General features: G+C 51.6%; 1 protein-coding gene across 3 annotated transcripts in view; it reads right to left on the bottom strand.

Annotated features, from left to right (window-relative positions):
- Nucleotides 1-1,835: 1,835 nt before the first annotated feature.
- The window catches only part of NOD2 (nucleotide binding oligomerization domain containing 2), a 42,406-nt gene continuing 27,903 nt past the window's right edge, over nt 1,836-16,338 (bottom strand). For 2 of the 3 annotated variants that reach the window (XM_062177175.1, XM_062177177.1), the window contains 6 exons: nt 14,704-14,787; nt 11,868-11,951; nt 11,293-11,376; nt 9,422-9,505; nt 5,820-5,903; nt 1,836-3,020 (listed from right to left, as the gene is read on the bottom strand). In XM_062177175.1, coding sequence (XP_062033159.1) covers nt 2,948-3,020; nt 5,820-5,903; nt 9,422-9,505; nt 11,293-11,376; nt 11,868-11,951; nt 14,704-14,787 — 493 coding nt within the window. In that variant the 3' untranslated portion in view covers nt 1,836-2,947. Of the gene's footprint in view, nt 3,021-5,819; nt 5,959-9,421; nt 9,506-11,292; nt 11,377-11,867; nt 11,952-14,703; nt 14,788-16,338 lie in introns of those variants that run through there. The other variant, XM_062177176.1, reaches the window with a different exon arrangement.

The following is a 16,338-nucleotide window of genomic DNA, read 5'->3' as shown; positions in this document are numbered from 1 at the left end:
ATTTGTTGAATTCCAAGCCTCACCTGCAGTTGCCAAGCAAGTTGGTGGGTCTTATGTGGTCCACAGGCCAGATGTTCCCCATCCTTGCGAAATGTCTTCACTCCACCTCCACTACCAACACCTGAGGCTGACCAACTGCCTTCCCCTTGCAACAGCACCAACCCCATGGTTGTGAGTTATTCCAATCCCATCACTGCTCCCCGCCCCCACCCCCCGGGAGCAAGAGATCTTCTGAAAGTGAAAAATGGGCTGTATCCCCCTCTAATAATTTGCCATTGCTCTAAGATCAAAGACCAATTCCTCGACCATGGCCATCCAGGCCCTTCCTGAACTGGCTCTGCCTACCTGTGCAAACCCATGTAGCAACAGCCTTCCCCTCACTTGTCCCTAAGCTTCCTATGGCTGCTGTAAATACCACAAACCCAAGGACACAAGTTACTCTCTTACAGTCCTGGAAGCCAGAAGCCCCCAGACGGGCTGGTCGCAAGGCAGGGGACGCCATGTTCCCTCCAGAGGTTTCCTTGCCTTGCCCAGCTTTTAAAGCTCCATTCCTTGGCTCGTGTCCCCTTCCTCCAGCTTCAAAGCCAGCGGTCACAACACTGCCTTGTTGTCCTGTGTCAAACCTCCCCATGCCTCTGTCTTCCAAGGGTACTTGTGACCGCATTTAGGGACCATCCAGCTACGCCAGGATCATCTCCCAACTCAAGGCCCTTATTCACATCAGCAAAGTGCCTTTTGCCAGGCAAGGCAGCATTCACAGGCCTCCAGGGTTAGGACCTGCGTGTCCTTGGTGGCCATTATTCTCCCTGCCACACCTACTGAGCTCTTTCTCACAACAAGGTCTCTGTCCAGCTTGTTCCCTGTGACCACCAAGTCCCTTCTTCCCTCTTCCTCTGTGTGGCCAGCCCCTTCCGATCCTTGGAGATACAGCTCACCTGGCTCCTCCTCAGAGAACCTGTTGGAACCCACCCCTAGTCTGAAGAAGATTCCTTCCACCACACAACTTTGCTTATGTCCCTCCTAGGCCTTACCGTAATGGGCCTTACTTTCTGTCTGGATGCATTTTTACATTGTGGTGAACTTGTGTTCTGCCCTCTCCTTCCCTTTGCCATCAGTGCCACAGGCTGGGGACGGTGTCTGCCCCGTTCATCTATGGACTGTCCTAACACGCCTGGCTAATTAATCACTGCTGAACCACTCTGAGGACTACCGTGTGGCGCAGACAGACTGCTGTGTGTGTTTGTGCCTCGGAGAAAGCAGCCCCACCTCCACCTGCTACACCAGAAACAATGGTCTGGGCAGAAGAGAGCACCACCCGCCAAGAGACCCATGGACACGCTTGCACACAGGAGCCCAGGGAGAAGCCGCAGCATTGAGTGCGCCAGACACACACAAAACCTCTCAAGGAAGCGAGACTTCTCTCTGGCAAGCAGCCACCTGAGCCCTTGCTCATTAAGTGCAGCCAAGAACGATTCAACACAGAAGGCTGCTCGCAGAAGAAAGCTGTACACAGATCTCCCCCATCTTTCTCCTAACGTTAAAGACTCCTGGAGCCACTTGGAGAGAATCAAGGGAGACACGGGGGCTCTGGTGCACCTGCTGTACCCTTTCTGCCTGGGCACGCCAGGCTCCCGCACCGCTCAGAACTTCATGCTGGGTAAGACCCTGCAGAGCCGCAGCCAAATGTGTTTTGATTGCCAGGCCTATTTCTAAGAATTGCTTCTGCCTGAAGCAATAAATCACCCGGTTGAAAACATTTCCCCCACCCCTTCCAGTCGAAAATGGTGCCTTAAAATTGGACAAGTTGTACGAATATTTAAAAATGTTTGCTCTTTCTGTGTAATTCTGACTTTCAAATAAATAAATCTTTAAAAAAAATGTTTGGTCACAATGAAGATAGCTTTGGTGATGCAGCTGTTTTCTGTGATTATTTATAGCACAAAGTTCATGGTCATGTTTTCTATAAAAGTATAAACTTGAGAGAATACAAGGTGGCTTATAAATATTAAACAGTTTTCACATGTCATCATCTTTGACACAGGACCTGACGGTTCACGAAGGTTTCACAGGCATCCTATTGAAAGACCCAGAGACGTCTGCTTATGAGGAAGGGCCCGATTTTGCCCTGTAAACCTTCATTCCATAACTGAGTGTCCCAAAGCATTCTGGGCACAAATCAAATGGAACTGTCAGAAGCCTGTCGTCAGCATTCAGTTCACAAACACCAACCAGAAGCCTGGCGCGCTCTGTGATGCTGGCCCAGGTTAATTTTCAAAAGGTGCATTTGGATGAGGAGCTGTTTCTCAAGGCCACACTGAAGAGTAATTGATTTCCCTGGAAAGGAAAGTCCCCCTGGGATCCCAGCTGGAGTGTGCTCGTATCTTTCGTGCAAATCAAGAATGTCTTGAGGAACAAATGGCTGTCATGGGTCCCCTTCCAACAGTGCCTTCAGCACCAGAAAAGCCAGCGGGGGCAGTTGTAGCCCCTCCCGCCTTGGACGCTGGGTTTGGGGTGGGGGTGCCATCCGTGATACATCACAGCCAAGGACAGGAATCTTCTCGATCTCATCACATGCTGCAGTCCAGGATGAGTGGCGGGACCAGAGATGACAACGGCTGGGCGGATGTCCAAGAGTTGAGATGTGGCAGGAAGTTGCTTCTTGAATACTCTCCCTCTTCCTGAGAGGAATGGGCAGGGGTCTTTGCTACTGCTCACGTCCCACTGACCCACGTCAGAACCCTGCAGGGCCTCTTGTATGCCCATCGGCTGAATCGTGGGAGGCACTCGAAGGCAACACTAGGCCTGGGAGAAGTCTGTTGGGGAAGACTCCTGGGCTCCCGGCTCTTCCAGAGGAAGCAAGCCTTCCATGCCCTGGGCAAGACAGAGCTCAGTCGGAATGGGCCGCTGCCAGATGGGACGCAGCTCCTGGGGGCCAAACGCACAGACGTCACAGCAAGAGTCTGCTGTCCCTGCGGCTGAGCGCCTCCATTTCCTCTGGAGAGAAAGGGTTCCCGCGGAGCCTGCAGGGGACCAAGGGGAGAGGTCTGAGTGAGGACCACGGAAGAGCAGTGCTTTCCAACCACGCTGCTCCGCTCTCAGCCCATGCCTGGGAGGGGCCGCCCAGCCCAGCTGCAGTGCTCCTGGACGGCAGTCTGCGCTGGGACCCAGAGCGTGCAGGAAGTGTTCTGCATGCAAGGCTCCGTGACTCTGCAGAACGCGGGTGCGCCACACGCGGCCCAAGGCCGGCCGTTCTTTTTAAGGCAACAGCAGAATCTGTCAAGAATGCAATGAGCAAGTCCTGCTGCTCCCCCAGGCTCTGTCAACAGGCAGCAAACAACATCATAACCCTTAAAATATCAACCTGATGCTGGTGGCTTGCGCCTTGGAAACAGGCTGTGACATTCCTTAGTGCTGTGCAGTGGCTTCACCAGAGAGAAAATCCACACGCTGCCCAGGACTTGATGAGCTCCCAAGCTACAGGGTTACTCAATGATACAGAGAGAAAACTCTCCAGCCCAGTCTTTAGAAGCTTTTATTTTTAATGTTGTCATTTGATATCAACATTTGCTGCTGCCTTGATATGCTTTTTGAGGAAAGAACAAGATCTGCACATTTGAAGTGGGGGACACGGCCTTGCAGGGATGAGGCATTAGCCCTGTAACATGCGGGAGCCCAAAGGGCTTGGGCTGAGACGGTAGGTGTAGGGCTGGTGGTGTGGCACAGGGGGTTAAGCCGCCACTTGGAATGCTGGCATCCCATATCAAAGCACTGGTTAGAAAACTGGCCGCTCCACTTCTGATCCAGCTCCCTGCTAGTGCACCTGGAAAAGCAGCAGAGGATGGCCCAAGAACTCGGGCCCCTGATACACATGTGGGAAACCTGGATGGAGTTCTTGACTCCTGGCTTTGGTTTGGCCCAGAACTGGCCATTGCAGCCATTTAGGGAGTGAACCAGCAAATGGAAGATCTTTCTCTTTCTCTCTTTCTCTCTCTCTCTCTCTCTCTGCCTTCCAAATAAATAAAATAAATCTTAAAAAAAAAAATGACAGTAGTGTGGAGGGTCTGCAGATGCAAATTGGTGTGCCCATCTGCCCATCTGCTCATCCGAGAGGACCAGCCCTTTCCCTCTGGATAATTACTGAAATTCTGCATGGGGTTCTAGATTGCCAGCTCTTTTTAAGAAAACCCTGTGGGCCAGCACTGTGGCATAGTAGGCTAAGCCACTACCTGCAATGCCAGCATCCCATATGGGCACTGGTTCGTATCCTGGCTGCTCTACTTCCAACCAGCTCTCTGCTAAAAGCCTGGGAAAGCAGCAGAAGATGGCCCAAGTACTTAGGTCCCTGCACCCACGTGGGAGACCAGAAGAAGCTCCTGGCTTTGGATCGGTCCAGCTCTGGCCGTTGCATCCATTTGGGGGGTGAACCAGTGGATGGAAGACCTCTCTCTGCTTCTATCTCTGCCTCTGCCTCTCTGTAACTCTGACTCTCAAATAAATAAATAAATCTTTTGAAAAGAAAAGAAAAAGAAAACCCTGCAATACAGTTTTTAAAATATTGGTATGTAGCCCAGTGTCTGAAACACATATGGTAAAACCTGTTCATGATGTGTTAGCCAGGGGAAACCTTCCTGATGGTTTTGAGTGAGAAAGAGATGTTTGGAAACAAGGAAGACAAATCCCTGATTTCAACACTTTTTCCACGTGGAGGAAGGACTACCGCTTTCAGTTTCCTAGAGGTGGACATGCGACTGTGCAGCAGCTCCACCCTGTGTAGCCTCCATCCGGTGCTGCAGGGCTCTGATGCAACAGCCTGACCTGTGAAGGTGGATGCAATGGCCAGGGCACAGGAGCTGTGCTCTTTTATTTCATTTTCAACCATACCCCTATCCAACTGGGCTGTTTAGAATAGAGAAGTGCTCAGTAGGTACTCATGATTTTCAAACGAAAGAAGCCGGGCCAGTGCTATGGCCCAGTGGCTAAAGCCACGGCTTGCTGCATCCCATACGAGAGTGCCAACTGGAGTCCTGGTTACTCAGCTTCAGATTTCGCTTCCTGCTAATGCACCTGGGAAGGCAGCAAAGTCTGGTCCACGTATTAAGTTCCTGCCACCCTCGGGAGACCCAGATGGAGTTCCAGGCTCTGGGCTTCATCCTGACCCAGCCCCAGCTGTTGCAGCTCTTTGGGGAGTAAACCAACAGATGAAAGATTTCGATTTCTCTCTCCCTCTCTCTCCCTGTCTCCCTCTCTCTCTGCCACTCTGCCTTGCAAATAAATAAATAAATCCTTTTTCTCTTTTTTCTTTTAAGATTTATTTATTTGCAAGGCAGAGTGACAGAGAGAAAGAGGTCTTCTATCCCTGGTTAACTCCCCAAATGACCACAATGGCTGGGGCTGGGCCATGCTAAGCCAGGAGCCAGAGCTTCTTTCGGGTCTTCCATGTGGGTGCAGGGGCCCAAGGACTTGGGTCTTCCACTACTTTCTAGGCACATTAGCAGAGAGCTGCATGGGAAGTGGAGCAGCCAGGACTTGAACCAGAACCCAAATGGGATGCTGGTGCTGCAGGTGGCAACCTAACCCACTCTGCCACAGTGCTGGGCCCAGTAAATCTTTTTTCAAAAATTCAATTATTGGTCACTGTTTATAGAGATATGAAGCCACTTCCCAGACAGAGATCAAGATCCGTTGCATTGAGAACAAACTGACTGTGAGAGTCAGAAGGGATCTTCGAAATGCAGGTGTTCCTCTCTCCCCTCACTCCATATTCCAGACTGGAAACCACAGACTCAGTGAAGTGAGCAGGGTCTGCCCGGGGACCTTACCAGACTTCCAGGATGGTGTCATTGCTTGCCAGGGCCTGCAGGAGGGCTTCTGCCCCCACGAAGGTGATGCAATTGTTGGACAGCCTGGAGAAGAAGGTGGGATGGTGAGCTTCAGGCACGCTCAGCTTTCCTCTTGCGCCTGTCCAGTTAAAGAGGCTTTGGGAATTAGCCGGCCTTCTGAGTCCCACCCACTCCCTAGACACGCCCCTCTTGTGTCTGAGCTCAGCCCCAGAGGCTCAGTCCTTCAGTGAAATGCAGCCTTCTCTGCTTACCAGATTACTTCATCTGGGCAAGGAGGCCCTCCATGGGGGAGGGTCTGTAACATAGTGCATTTCAGTACTAGATTCCCTGGGTTCAAATCCAACCTATACCCTTCTGTTTGGATCTCAAGCAAATCAATCCCAATTTCCTCAATCTGTAAAATGGGTCTACAAGAGCACAAACTTTGGGCCCAGCATTGTAGCACAGTGGGTAAAACCACTGCCTACAACACTGGCATCCCATATGGGCACTGGTTCAAGTCCCAACTGCTCCACTTCTGATCTAGCTCCTTGCTGATGCACCTGGGAAAACAGCAGAGGATGGCCTTGGACCCTGGCACCCATGTGAGAGCCCTGGAGGAAGCTCCTGGCTCCTAGCTTCCAACAAGCCCAACTCCAGCCATTGCAGCCACTTGGTGACTGAATCAGCTGATGGAAGATCTCTGCTTTTCCCTCTCTCTCTCTAACTCTGCCTTTCAAATCAATAAATAATTCTTAAAAAAAAAAAAGAGTGCAAACCTTGTGGAGCATAAGAATTAAACAAAGAATGTCCTATCTATGGCATTTGGTACAGTACCTAACTGATAAGAAATAAAACTGATAAAAAATGTCACTTGGGGGGACTCAGGGTGCACAGGGACACAGATTAGAGAAAGCAGGCAGCTGGGGATGGGGAGGGAAGAGAAGAGAGTTCGCTATTTTGCTCCACTTTGCCTTCTAGAAAATGTCCACTTCTATCTTCTCTCTCCTCCACACTTTGGGAACTTCTTACAAGCTGACCCCTAAAGCAATGCTACCAGTAACAGCCAACAGCTGTTGAGGGCGCTCATTATCTATGCTCCATCAGTGAATGGAGGAGGGCCAGGTTGGCCCCATTTACACACGAGGCCCCTGGGGCACTCGGCCAAGGAGGACCAGCTGTGACAGTGGAGCTGGCATGTGAACTCTGGCTCGCAGCCTGGATGCTTCACCAACGCTTGGCAGAAACTAAGCCTGGGCAAAAGAAGACAGGCAGCTCCATCTTTACAGGGAAGTGGAAGGAGATGCTAAATAACAAGGCTGGTGACAAGCAACATGGGACAGTCCCCGCCCCGCAGCCCAGCCCTTGCCTGGCATCCACTGGGCTCCAATGTGGTAAGTCAGTGACACCGTCAGAGGATAAACTTGCCACACACACAGCAGCCCCCCACCCCACCAGGGTGCAAAGCTGGCATCTGGCTGGGACAAATCCAGGCTTCACCCAAGCCTCCCAGCCCACTTCCACCCAAATGGCAAGGGAAGTGTTTTGCCCAAACATTGGCAAGTCCCTAGCCCCTGGAAAAACAACACAAACACACATGGCCAGAGTGGATGGCGGTCTGGCAGCAAAGCTGTGCTCTCACGGAGGCAGCCGCCTGCCTGTCTCTGCAGGCAAGTGTTTTCCATGGGCCACATTTGCCAGGGCGGTTGCTACCTTCCCCCGACAAAAGGAGCCATCAGTTGTACCCTGAGGTCCTCATGAAACCAGACCTTGGCTGCAGCCTCAGAGAAAACGGACACAACCTGGGGTGTCGCTAGGCGGACTCCAGCTCACACCTGCTGGCCCTTTCTTTGTGCTGTGGTTCTCTAGCCACTGGGTCCACCAGCATGGAGGAAGCCACAGTGCCCCCCCCCCCACCTCCCCAGCCCCTGCTACCATCTGGACCTCAAGTCCAAGCCTAGTCCAAGCCTCCCTCATCTCCCACACCTCTTGCCTGGTCTCCCTGCTCCCTTGCAACCTTCTGGTCTCCTTTCCACACAAGCAAGAACCGTTTTATAACATAAACCAGATCACATGACTGCCCTGGTTAAAATCCTCCAAAGTCTTCCCAAAACCCTTAGAGTAAAATCCAACTCCTTCCCATGGCTGAGGCCCGCGTGGCCAGCTCCTCCCACCTCCCCCCACTCCACTCCTCCATCACATTCCAGCTGCACAGGCCAGCTTTCTGTCCCCGAAACCACCAAGCTCATTTCTGCCTTAGGGCCTTTGCACTTGCTGTTCCATCCACCTGAAATGTGTTTCCAAGAGCCTCGGCGTAGCAGCTCCTTCTAGGTCAGGTTTCAATTCAAGGGCCACCTTCTCAGAAAAGCCCTGCACAAGCTGCTGCAACCCCAGCCTCTCCCCGTCTCCCTCTGGAACCAGAAATGACCTTGTTAACTTGCTTAATCATTATCTGTCTCCCTCATTAGAATTTAAGAGCTGTGGCCGGCGCCGTGGCTCAACAGGCTAATCCTCCGCCTTGCGATGCCAGCACACCGGGTTCTAGTCCCGGTCGGGGCACCGGATTCTGTCCCGGTTGCCCCTCTTCCAGGCCAGCTCTCTGCTGTGGCCCGGGAGTGCAGTGGAGGATGGCCCAAGTGCTTGGGCCCTGCACCCCATGGGAGACCAGGAGAAGCACCTGGCTCCTGCCTTCGGATCAGCGCGGCAGCCATTGGAGGGTGAACCAATGGCAAAGGAAGACCTTTCTCTCTGTCTCTCTCTCTCACTATCCACTCTGCCTGTCAAAAAAAAAAAAAAAAAAAAGAATTTAAGAGCTGTGTTAGCAGGGGCCTGCCCTCTCCTTTTTTCCCTCATTCTACCAGCACCACCAGAGCAGGTACACAAGCAAGATATCTTGGATGAATACAAAGAAGAATGAATGTGTGCATAAGTGAATGAATGCGTGACGAATGAATGAATGAATGAACACCTGAATAAATGTAAGTGTGCACGCTGCACAACCCAAGAGAAACTACTGGTGATGGCCATCCTGCCTAAGACGGAGATAGCCTTGGAGTAGGGAGAGACATTTCTATCAGCAACCTGCCCATCCATATTCGCTTGGCTTTGACCTCCAACTCTGAGGGCCACTGGCTGGCAGGACCTGCCTCTCTCTGCCTGAGGCTTTGCTCCTGACCCCAGAGCTGCATGTGCTGGAGAATTCATACCCTCCCCCCGCCCCGCCCCGAAGCATATGAAGCAGCAGCATGTGGTGGACAAATGTCCTTGTCTGGTTAGGTCACCAGCCATGTTCTGCATTCCTGTAGAGCCCCATCAGGACTGAGCGCCAATTTCTCAGTGATCACTGGCTCAAGAACCATCCCCTATCGGTTACTTTCCCTCCCCCACCTCACTTCACTACTTTCCCACCAGTGTTTGCTGGACCACCTCCCAAGTAACCACGTTGGCACTGGAATCCTTGCCGACCCAGACTAACACAAGCTGCTGCTGTCCACCTAGGGTGAGTTACTCTGGCTGCACAGCTGCCCCAGGCTCTACTTCACAAACACCCCTTCCCCAAGGCCGGTCATCACTGTCCCAGCTCCCACTGGTGAGGTCCTTACTTCAAGACTTTCAAACTTGAATTCCTCTTTAGTCCTTCTGCGAGAGAACACACGCCTGCATCCTCGAGATGGTTCTCTTCCAGGCTGGCAAGAACAAAAGAGAAAACCTCACTAATGAGATCACGTTCATGATGTCCATAAAGATTAACCTGCATACCCCCTCCCATTTAGAAAATCCAATTGCTGAACACCCAAGCTCATGGATGAAGTTAGAATAAATAAAGTAGGGCAGGCAGATTCTCAATTCCAGGGACAATGTTGCAAGGGAATTTGCCCCAGGGCTCTCCTACATAATGAGTTCCTCCCATACTCCAGCTACCATATTCCCTTTCTTCCCTTTCTTTAATGGAAGCTTCATTTCATTTGGGGCAGTCACATACTCAGTGAAAAAAAAAAAAAAAAATCCCAACATCCACTGCAGCCAGGGTTGGGCAAGAGACATACACAGGGCTTTGATATGTAAGGGGAAGTTGACAGGAGGGGTTTCTGGGAAAGAGACCTGGCCAGCCTATGGCTTTCCTCCTTCCAGGTTTGTATCCATTCTGAATCCTGGAATACAGAAGTAATATCGCAGGTAGGGGCAGCTACCTTGTGATTAGGGGGCAACAACTGTAAGGATGAAGTCATAGGCTAAGGATGATGGATGGACCAGAAAGACACAGAAACTAGGCCTTTTGTAGCTATGACACCAGCCCTACATCACCTACCTTTAGATTGCCTGTCCACAAAAACATAAACCCTTTATTGGCTTAAGCTTCTGTAGATGAAGGCTTCCTATCACTTGCAGCTTAATATAGTGTTAAACTAAATTTGGCCTGAAGCCACCTCCATACTTTGAGTTCCTATGCAGTGACCTGCAACCTAAGTTAGCACATAAATAAATTGCAATCTAAGAGTATATTCGTATAACAAAACAGCCAAGTCTCAGCCAATCATAGCAGCCGAACATCAACCAATCACAGGCTGCCAGCTCATCTCAAATGCTGAGCTGTAACCAATCAAACTCTCTCTGTGTGTCACCTCCCTTTACCCTCTGCAAATACTATTTGGCCACATTGCTGGGTGGAGCTCTCTGAGTCTTTTCTTCTTGATCCATGAGCATTCTTGGCTCAGGTAAACACTGCCAAATTTAGTTTGTCTAAAGTTTTTAAGAGCAGTGATAAGTGGTGCACTCACAATGAGGTGCTCCTCTACTTAGACATCCAAGTGACAAAATCCAATCAGTATACAGTCAGTGGCAAATTGGCAGAGCTAGCGAGCCCTGCCGATGACCAAGGCCTGTTGTAACACAAGCTTGCCTCCCTTCACTGTGCCCAGAGACGTGTTTTTCACCAAGTGAAGGTCTGTTAAGCAGGTCTGCCAGCACCAGTTTTCTAATCATTAGCACTTTTTAGCAATAAAAGATGTTTTAATTAAGGTATGTACTATTTTTTATGATATAAAGCAATTGCACACTTGGAAGATGAGCAGTAAACGGAACTTTTATGCATGGGGAAACCAACAAAGTATGTGATTTGCTTTATTGCAGTGGGATGCAACAGGACCCATAGTACTTCTGAGGTATGCCTACATCCGATTTCTAGCAACACCTCTAAGGCTTCAGGGCCTTTCTCCTTCCTCAAGAAACCACACTCAGCCTTTTTCCTCCCTGCTAGGACCTAGAACAGCCCAGAGCGCGTCAGGAGACCCTACAGTGGCATCTAAAGGATGGACAACTTGGAATCCCCGCAGGTCAGCACTGGGTGCACAGTCCACGCTCCTTCAACTTCCCCGAACTCCACTCCGCCTTCCAAGGTGGCCCCATGGATGCGGCCAGGGAACCGATGAAGATTGTTCACTGCCTCTCATGAGCAGGGAACCCCCAAACTCACCAGAGTTCTTCTAGTGCCACGTTCTTCTCCAGCATCGATGCTAAGGCCTGGGCACCCACACTGCCAATGTTGTTCCCCACCAGGCTGGATGTAAACATGGAGCAAAAACATCAGAGCACAGAGGGACCTCAGAGGTTAGCTGATGTACAAAGAGCCAAACAGCGCACACAGCCTCACTCTCCAGTCTGCACCATATCAAACATCATTAACTGGCTACAGTACTCTTTTACACTTAAGACATCACTAATCGATTATAGTGTCTTTAAGGCCAGGAGCAGCCTTAGAGGCCTCCCCAACATGGTACACTGGGCAGCCACTATCAATGCACTGGAGGTACTTCTTGAGACAAACGCTCCTGATCCGACCTGCATCTTCCATTTATGGAGAGTGAATGAAGACCTTGAGAGGGCAAAGGTTATCTCCAAGGTCACCCAGAGAGACTCAAGTGTCCTGACTGCCTCACATGGCAGTGGGGTAGGGGATGGGAGTGCAGAACTGAAGTTCAAAGAGTTTCAAAAGCAGCTCAAGTTCCTCCTGGCTCTCCCATGACCACTGCAGGGCAGAGGAAGTCTTACCTGAGCCATTTCAAGCTTTGATGGTCACTCAAGGCTTCTGCCAGGGCCTGGGCCCCCTTGTCACCCACTTTGTTGCCCCAGAACCTGGGAAGGCCAGCACAGTGAACCGTCAGTGTCAGTGCATGTTGGCTACGTGTTCCACACACCCACCAGCAGCACTCCTGCTCTCTGCAGGCCCAGCTGACTCCAGCCAGGTCTCCCAGCAAAGTGGACCTGCCCCCTTCTTCCTGGTGGGGTGCAGAGGCCCACCCACCCCATACCCTCAGGGATGGGAGACTCACTCCCAATAGTAATACACCAAGTTATGACATTTTTCCTTTTTCCTGACTTTATTTTTTTTTTAATTTATTTATTTGAAACACAGAGCTACGGAGACAGAGGGAGAGAAAGAGAGAGAATCTTCCATCTGCCAGTTCACTCCCCAAATGACCACATGACCACAGTGGCTGAGACTGGACCAGGCTTAAGCCAGGAGCTTTTTCTGGGTCTCCCCCTTAAGTGGCAGGGGCCCAGACACTTGGAACATCTTCTGTTGCTTTCTCAGGAGCATTAGCAGGAAGCTGGATTGGAAGTGGAGCAGCCAGGACTTGAACTGACACCCACATGGGATTCTGGCATCACAGGAGGTATCTTAACCTGCTGTGCCACAACACTGGTCCCTTTCCTGACTTTAGTTCGGATCCTGTAAGTGACCCCTGGGAGGTGGTAAGTACCCTCTGGGAGCACCCAGAACAAATCTAACCCTCCTTCACATGTCAGCTCTTCATCTCTTGCTCCTTCTTATCACCTCCAATTGCTTCATGATGTCTAACTCCTTCACTCTCTGGGCCATTCTCCTGTGACCCTCTGCAGTCTGGAAACATCAATTTTTCAAAGAGGTAGAACCCAACTTGCTCCTTTTGACCCAGCTATTATACAGATGGGGACTTGCCCTGGGCATGTATGTGCCCAGGGGAGCACGGAGAGCTGAACTAGAGTGTTCACTGCATTTTCACTCGGAGAATAGCGGTAGAGCCCTGGCTATGTGCCAACACTGCTCTGAGCTCCAGGGATATGACACTATAACAGCAAAACATTGGGCAGCAATCTGGGCATGCAGCAACAGGTGGCTGGTGAAACAGATCATGGACATCAAACCAATGCAATACAACGTAGCTCTTCTTTTAAAAACGGAGGTCGTAATGAGGGCAGGTGTTGTGGCACAGTGGCTTGAGCTGTCACTTAAGATGCCTGCATCCCATAACTGAGTGGCTGGCATTGAGTTCCACTTGCAATCCAGCTTCCTGCCAGGTGCATCCTGGGAAACAGCAGATGACAGCCCAAGGACTTGGATCCCTGACACCCACATGGAAAACCAGGATAGACACAGCCCTAGATATCGTGAACATCTGGGGAGATGGAATGCCTGCTTCTCTCTCTCTCTCTCTTAGTCTCTCTCTCTCCCTCTCTCTCTCTCTCTGCCTTTCAAACAGATACTTTAAAAAATAAAAAGCTGAGTCATAATGATCTGAAAAGATACTCATAATATATTGTAAAGCAAAAAACAAATCTTTTAAATTTAAAAGCAAGATACCAAGCAGTTTGCACCATATGACAGTGTTTGCGGGTCTGAGCAGTGTCGGGCCCAGACAGGTGCTTTAAGAAATATGTCTTGAAAGAGAGCTAAGAGCCCCAGATGTGGCAGATGTGACCTGGAGCAGAGGAGAGCTCAGTGGGGCTCTGGCCTCCGTGCTGGGCTCCATTGCTCTAATGCAGTTTGGAAAGATGCCGATTTCGGAGCAGCACAGTCCTACACCTGACTCAAACTGAAATTTGTGGGCAACATGCCTGTCTGTGAAATGGATCAGGGCACCTGGGCCCAAGATTAGTCTCTGTTTTTATAGTTTCAGGTTCTAAAACTGGTTAAACAGACCTCAGTTCACACAGCACAGGCGAGAGGCTATTAGAGTGCAACCCAGGGGGAGAGCTGCTCTGCCAGCAGGCAGGGGAAGCCTAACGTTGCGGCCCTGTGGATGTGGGATCCCCCCTTCCCCCTCTAGGCCTGAGCATGGCCCTACAGCATGCGGGAGCTCAAGGAAACCTAGGACAGCCTCTCCAGTCCTAGGTCCACTCCTATCCTTTTCCATTTCTTCCACTTCTCAAGGCTTCTCACCCTCAGCCGTACACCCACTGCAGAGCCGTTTTAAATTACTGATACCATGGGGCTGGTGTTGTGGTATAGCAGGTAAAGCTGTGCCTGCAGCACTGGCATCCTATATGGACACCAGTTCCAGTCCCAGCTGCTCCACTTCTGATCCAGCGCCCTCCTAATGGCCTGGGAAAAGCAGCAGCAGATGACCCAAGTGCTTGGGCCCCTGCACTCACATGGGAAAGCTGGGCCATTGGGGAGTGAACCAGCAGAGGGAAGATCTCTGTCTCTCCCCTTCTCTCTGTAACTCTGCCTTTCAAATGAACAAAATAAAAAAGAAAACTTATAAACAGAATCACCAACTCCTGAGTCTTGCACCCAGCTATTTTCATTCCACTAGTCTGGGGTGGGGCCTGGGCAATGGTGCTCTTTGGACACACGGAGTAGTTCAATATGCAGCCAAGGCACAGCCTAAGCACCCATGAGAACCTAGCCTGTGGTGCTGCCCTCCCCAACCCTGGCATCCCCAACTTCCTGCAAGTACTGCAGCGGCCAAGGGCAGCCCACACTCTCTCTGGCTTGCCATCCCCATTGGAGCCTGGGCTGCTTTGGGGCCTATCCGTCTAAAGAGTTTAGCCTGCCTCCAAATCCTTGAAAGGCCCCAGACCTCTCCACGCAGGCCCCTCTGCCCCAGAGAATCCAACATACCCCAGGAACTGCAGGGAGCTGTTGCCTCGGAGCCCCTCGGCCAGCACCTGGGCTCCTTCAGCAGTGATGTGGTTGTTCCCCAGCCTGGAAAAGAAGACAGAGGAGGGTGAGAGCCCGATGAGGGCAGGGGCCTGGGCTTGTCAGTGTCCTGGGCAGAGAGAGCCAGATTCACCCAGGACACAACAGCCCCACAGGTGCTGGTCAGCTGAGCATACTCAATGGCTCCAGTGCCTTTTTTTCCACCAGCAGAGAAAGGGCTGTGGGACCTGTTATGCAAAGCAGTGAGACAGGTCTGGGTTGCAGGTGGTTTCCCCAGGGGTGCCAGGGGAGCAAGGGGGACTCACTGTCTCACCTTCTCCTGTGGTCTCAGCCACTCTGGGTCTAGGCTCCCACGTGTCCCCGTGCCCTTCCTGGATCTGCTGTTACCTGTCCTGCAAGATCCAGGGCGGGCCTGGGAGGCTGGGAGACAGGAGGCGGGCCAGCCGAGACTTCCTGGAGAGCTTTTTGCCAACACCAAGAGGGACAACACTGTGGGAGGGAGGGCGGGCCACAGGGAAGCAGCTAGGCCAGGAGAGAGCTGGGGAATCCCGGGCAAGGCAGGCCCTCCCAGCAGCCAAATCCAGGTAACACGGTGAATTTCAGAGCCTGCCCCAGAACACTCACCCACAGCCCAGGTTCCCTGGAATAAAAACCTGTTTCCCCCTTTTCAAAGAGGTTTAAGCCTGCCTGCCTCCCGACAACCCTTAGAGGGCAGGTGTGATCATCCCCTTCGAGAAGGCCTGTGGCGCCAGGAGGAGGCTCAGAGACCTCCAGCTCAGCTCCCGCAGGTGCCCAGGCGCCTGGGCTGTTATGCTCTGAAATCTCAGGTCGCTGAAATCTGCAGGCCAGTGACTGAGATGAGGCTCTCCTGCTGAGGACTCCCCAGCAGCTTTGCTGACCTCTCTCTGAACCACCCTGAAGTCCAGGGTGCTCCCCCCAGCCCTCCTTGCCTCCTTCCGGCTTCACTCAGGGCCAGCCCCTCAATATCCCCCTTCCCAGGGAAGCATTTTCCCCAGTTTGGGGGTGGGGGTCTTGAAGGAGTTCATGGAAAATGCATACTGTGGGGGAAAATGCACAGATTTCAAACTTTTCGGCACCAAAAATAAGCTCATCTTTCAATTCCATTTTCCACGCACTTTCTGAAGCCCCCTCGTCCATGTGTGGCACATCTAATTTCTTCTTGGAGGACTGGACTAACAGAAGGCTGAGCAAGCTGAGAGCTTACATAATTGGCCCAGGATCTCGCAGTCCCCGAGCCTGCTATATAAAGCACTTGCAAAACAGTGCCAGCTCCGTACGTCGTACAGTAACTCAATCGTGAACCATGAGATGGCTCTTATTATTGTCCCCACTTACAGAGCGGCACATGGAAGCGCACAGACACGAGGCTGACCCAGGTCACACAGCTAATGAGGATTCCAGTCGCAGGGATCCTGGAGTCAAACCTTGGGCAGTCTGGGGAGGGCATCTGGCCTGGTGGTTAAGATTCCAGTTAGGATGCCCACATCCCATATCAGAGTCCTTGAGTTAAAGTCCCAGTTCCAGCCCTCAGTGGCAGCTTCCCTGGGAGAGGCACTACGGCTCGGGTAGTTGGTT

This window comes from Lepus europaeus, chromosome 19 (assembly GCF_033115175.1).
Source record: "Lepus europaeus isolate LE1 chromosome 19, mLepTim1.pri, whole genome shotgun sequence".
Lineage (NCBI taxonomy): Eukaryota > Metazoa > Chordata > Mammalia > Lagomorpha > Leporidae > Lepus > Lepus europaeus.
The sequence above is the reverse complement of the archived record's forward strand: the minus strand, read 5'-3'. Positions and strand labels throughout refer to the sequence as shown.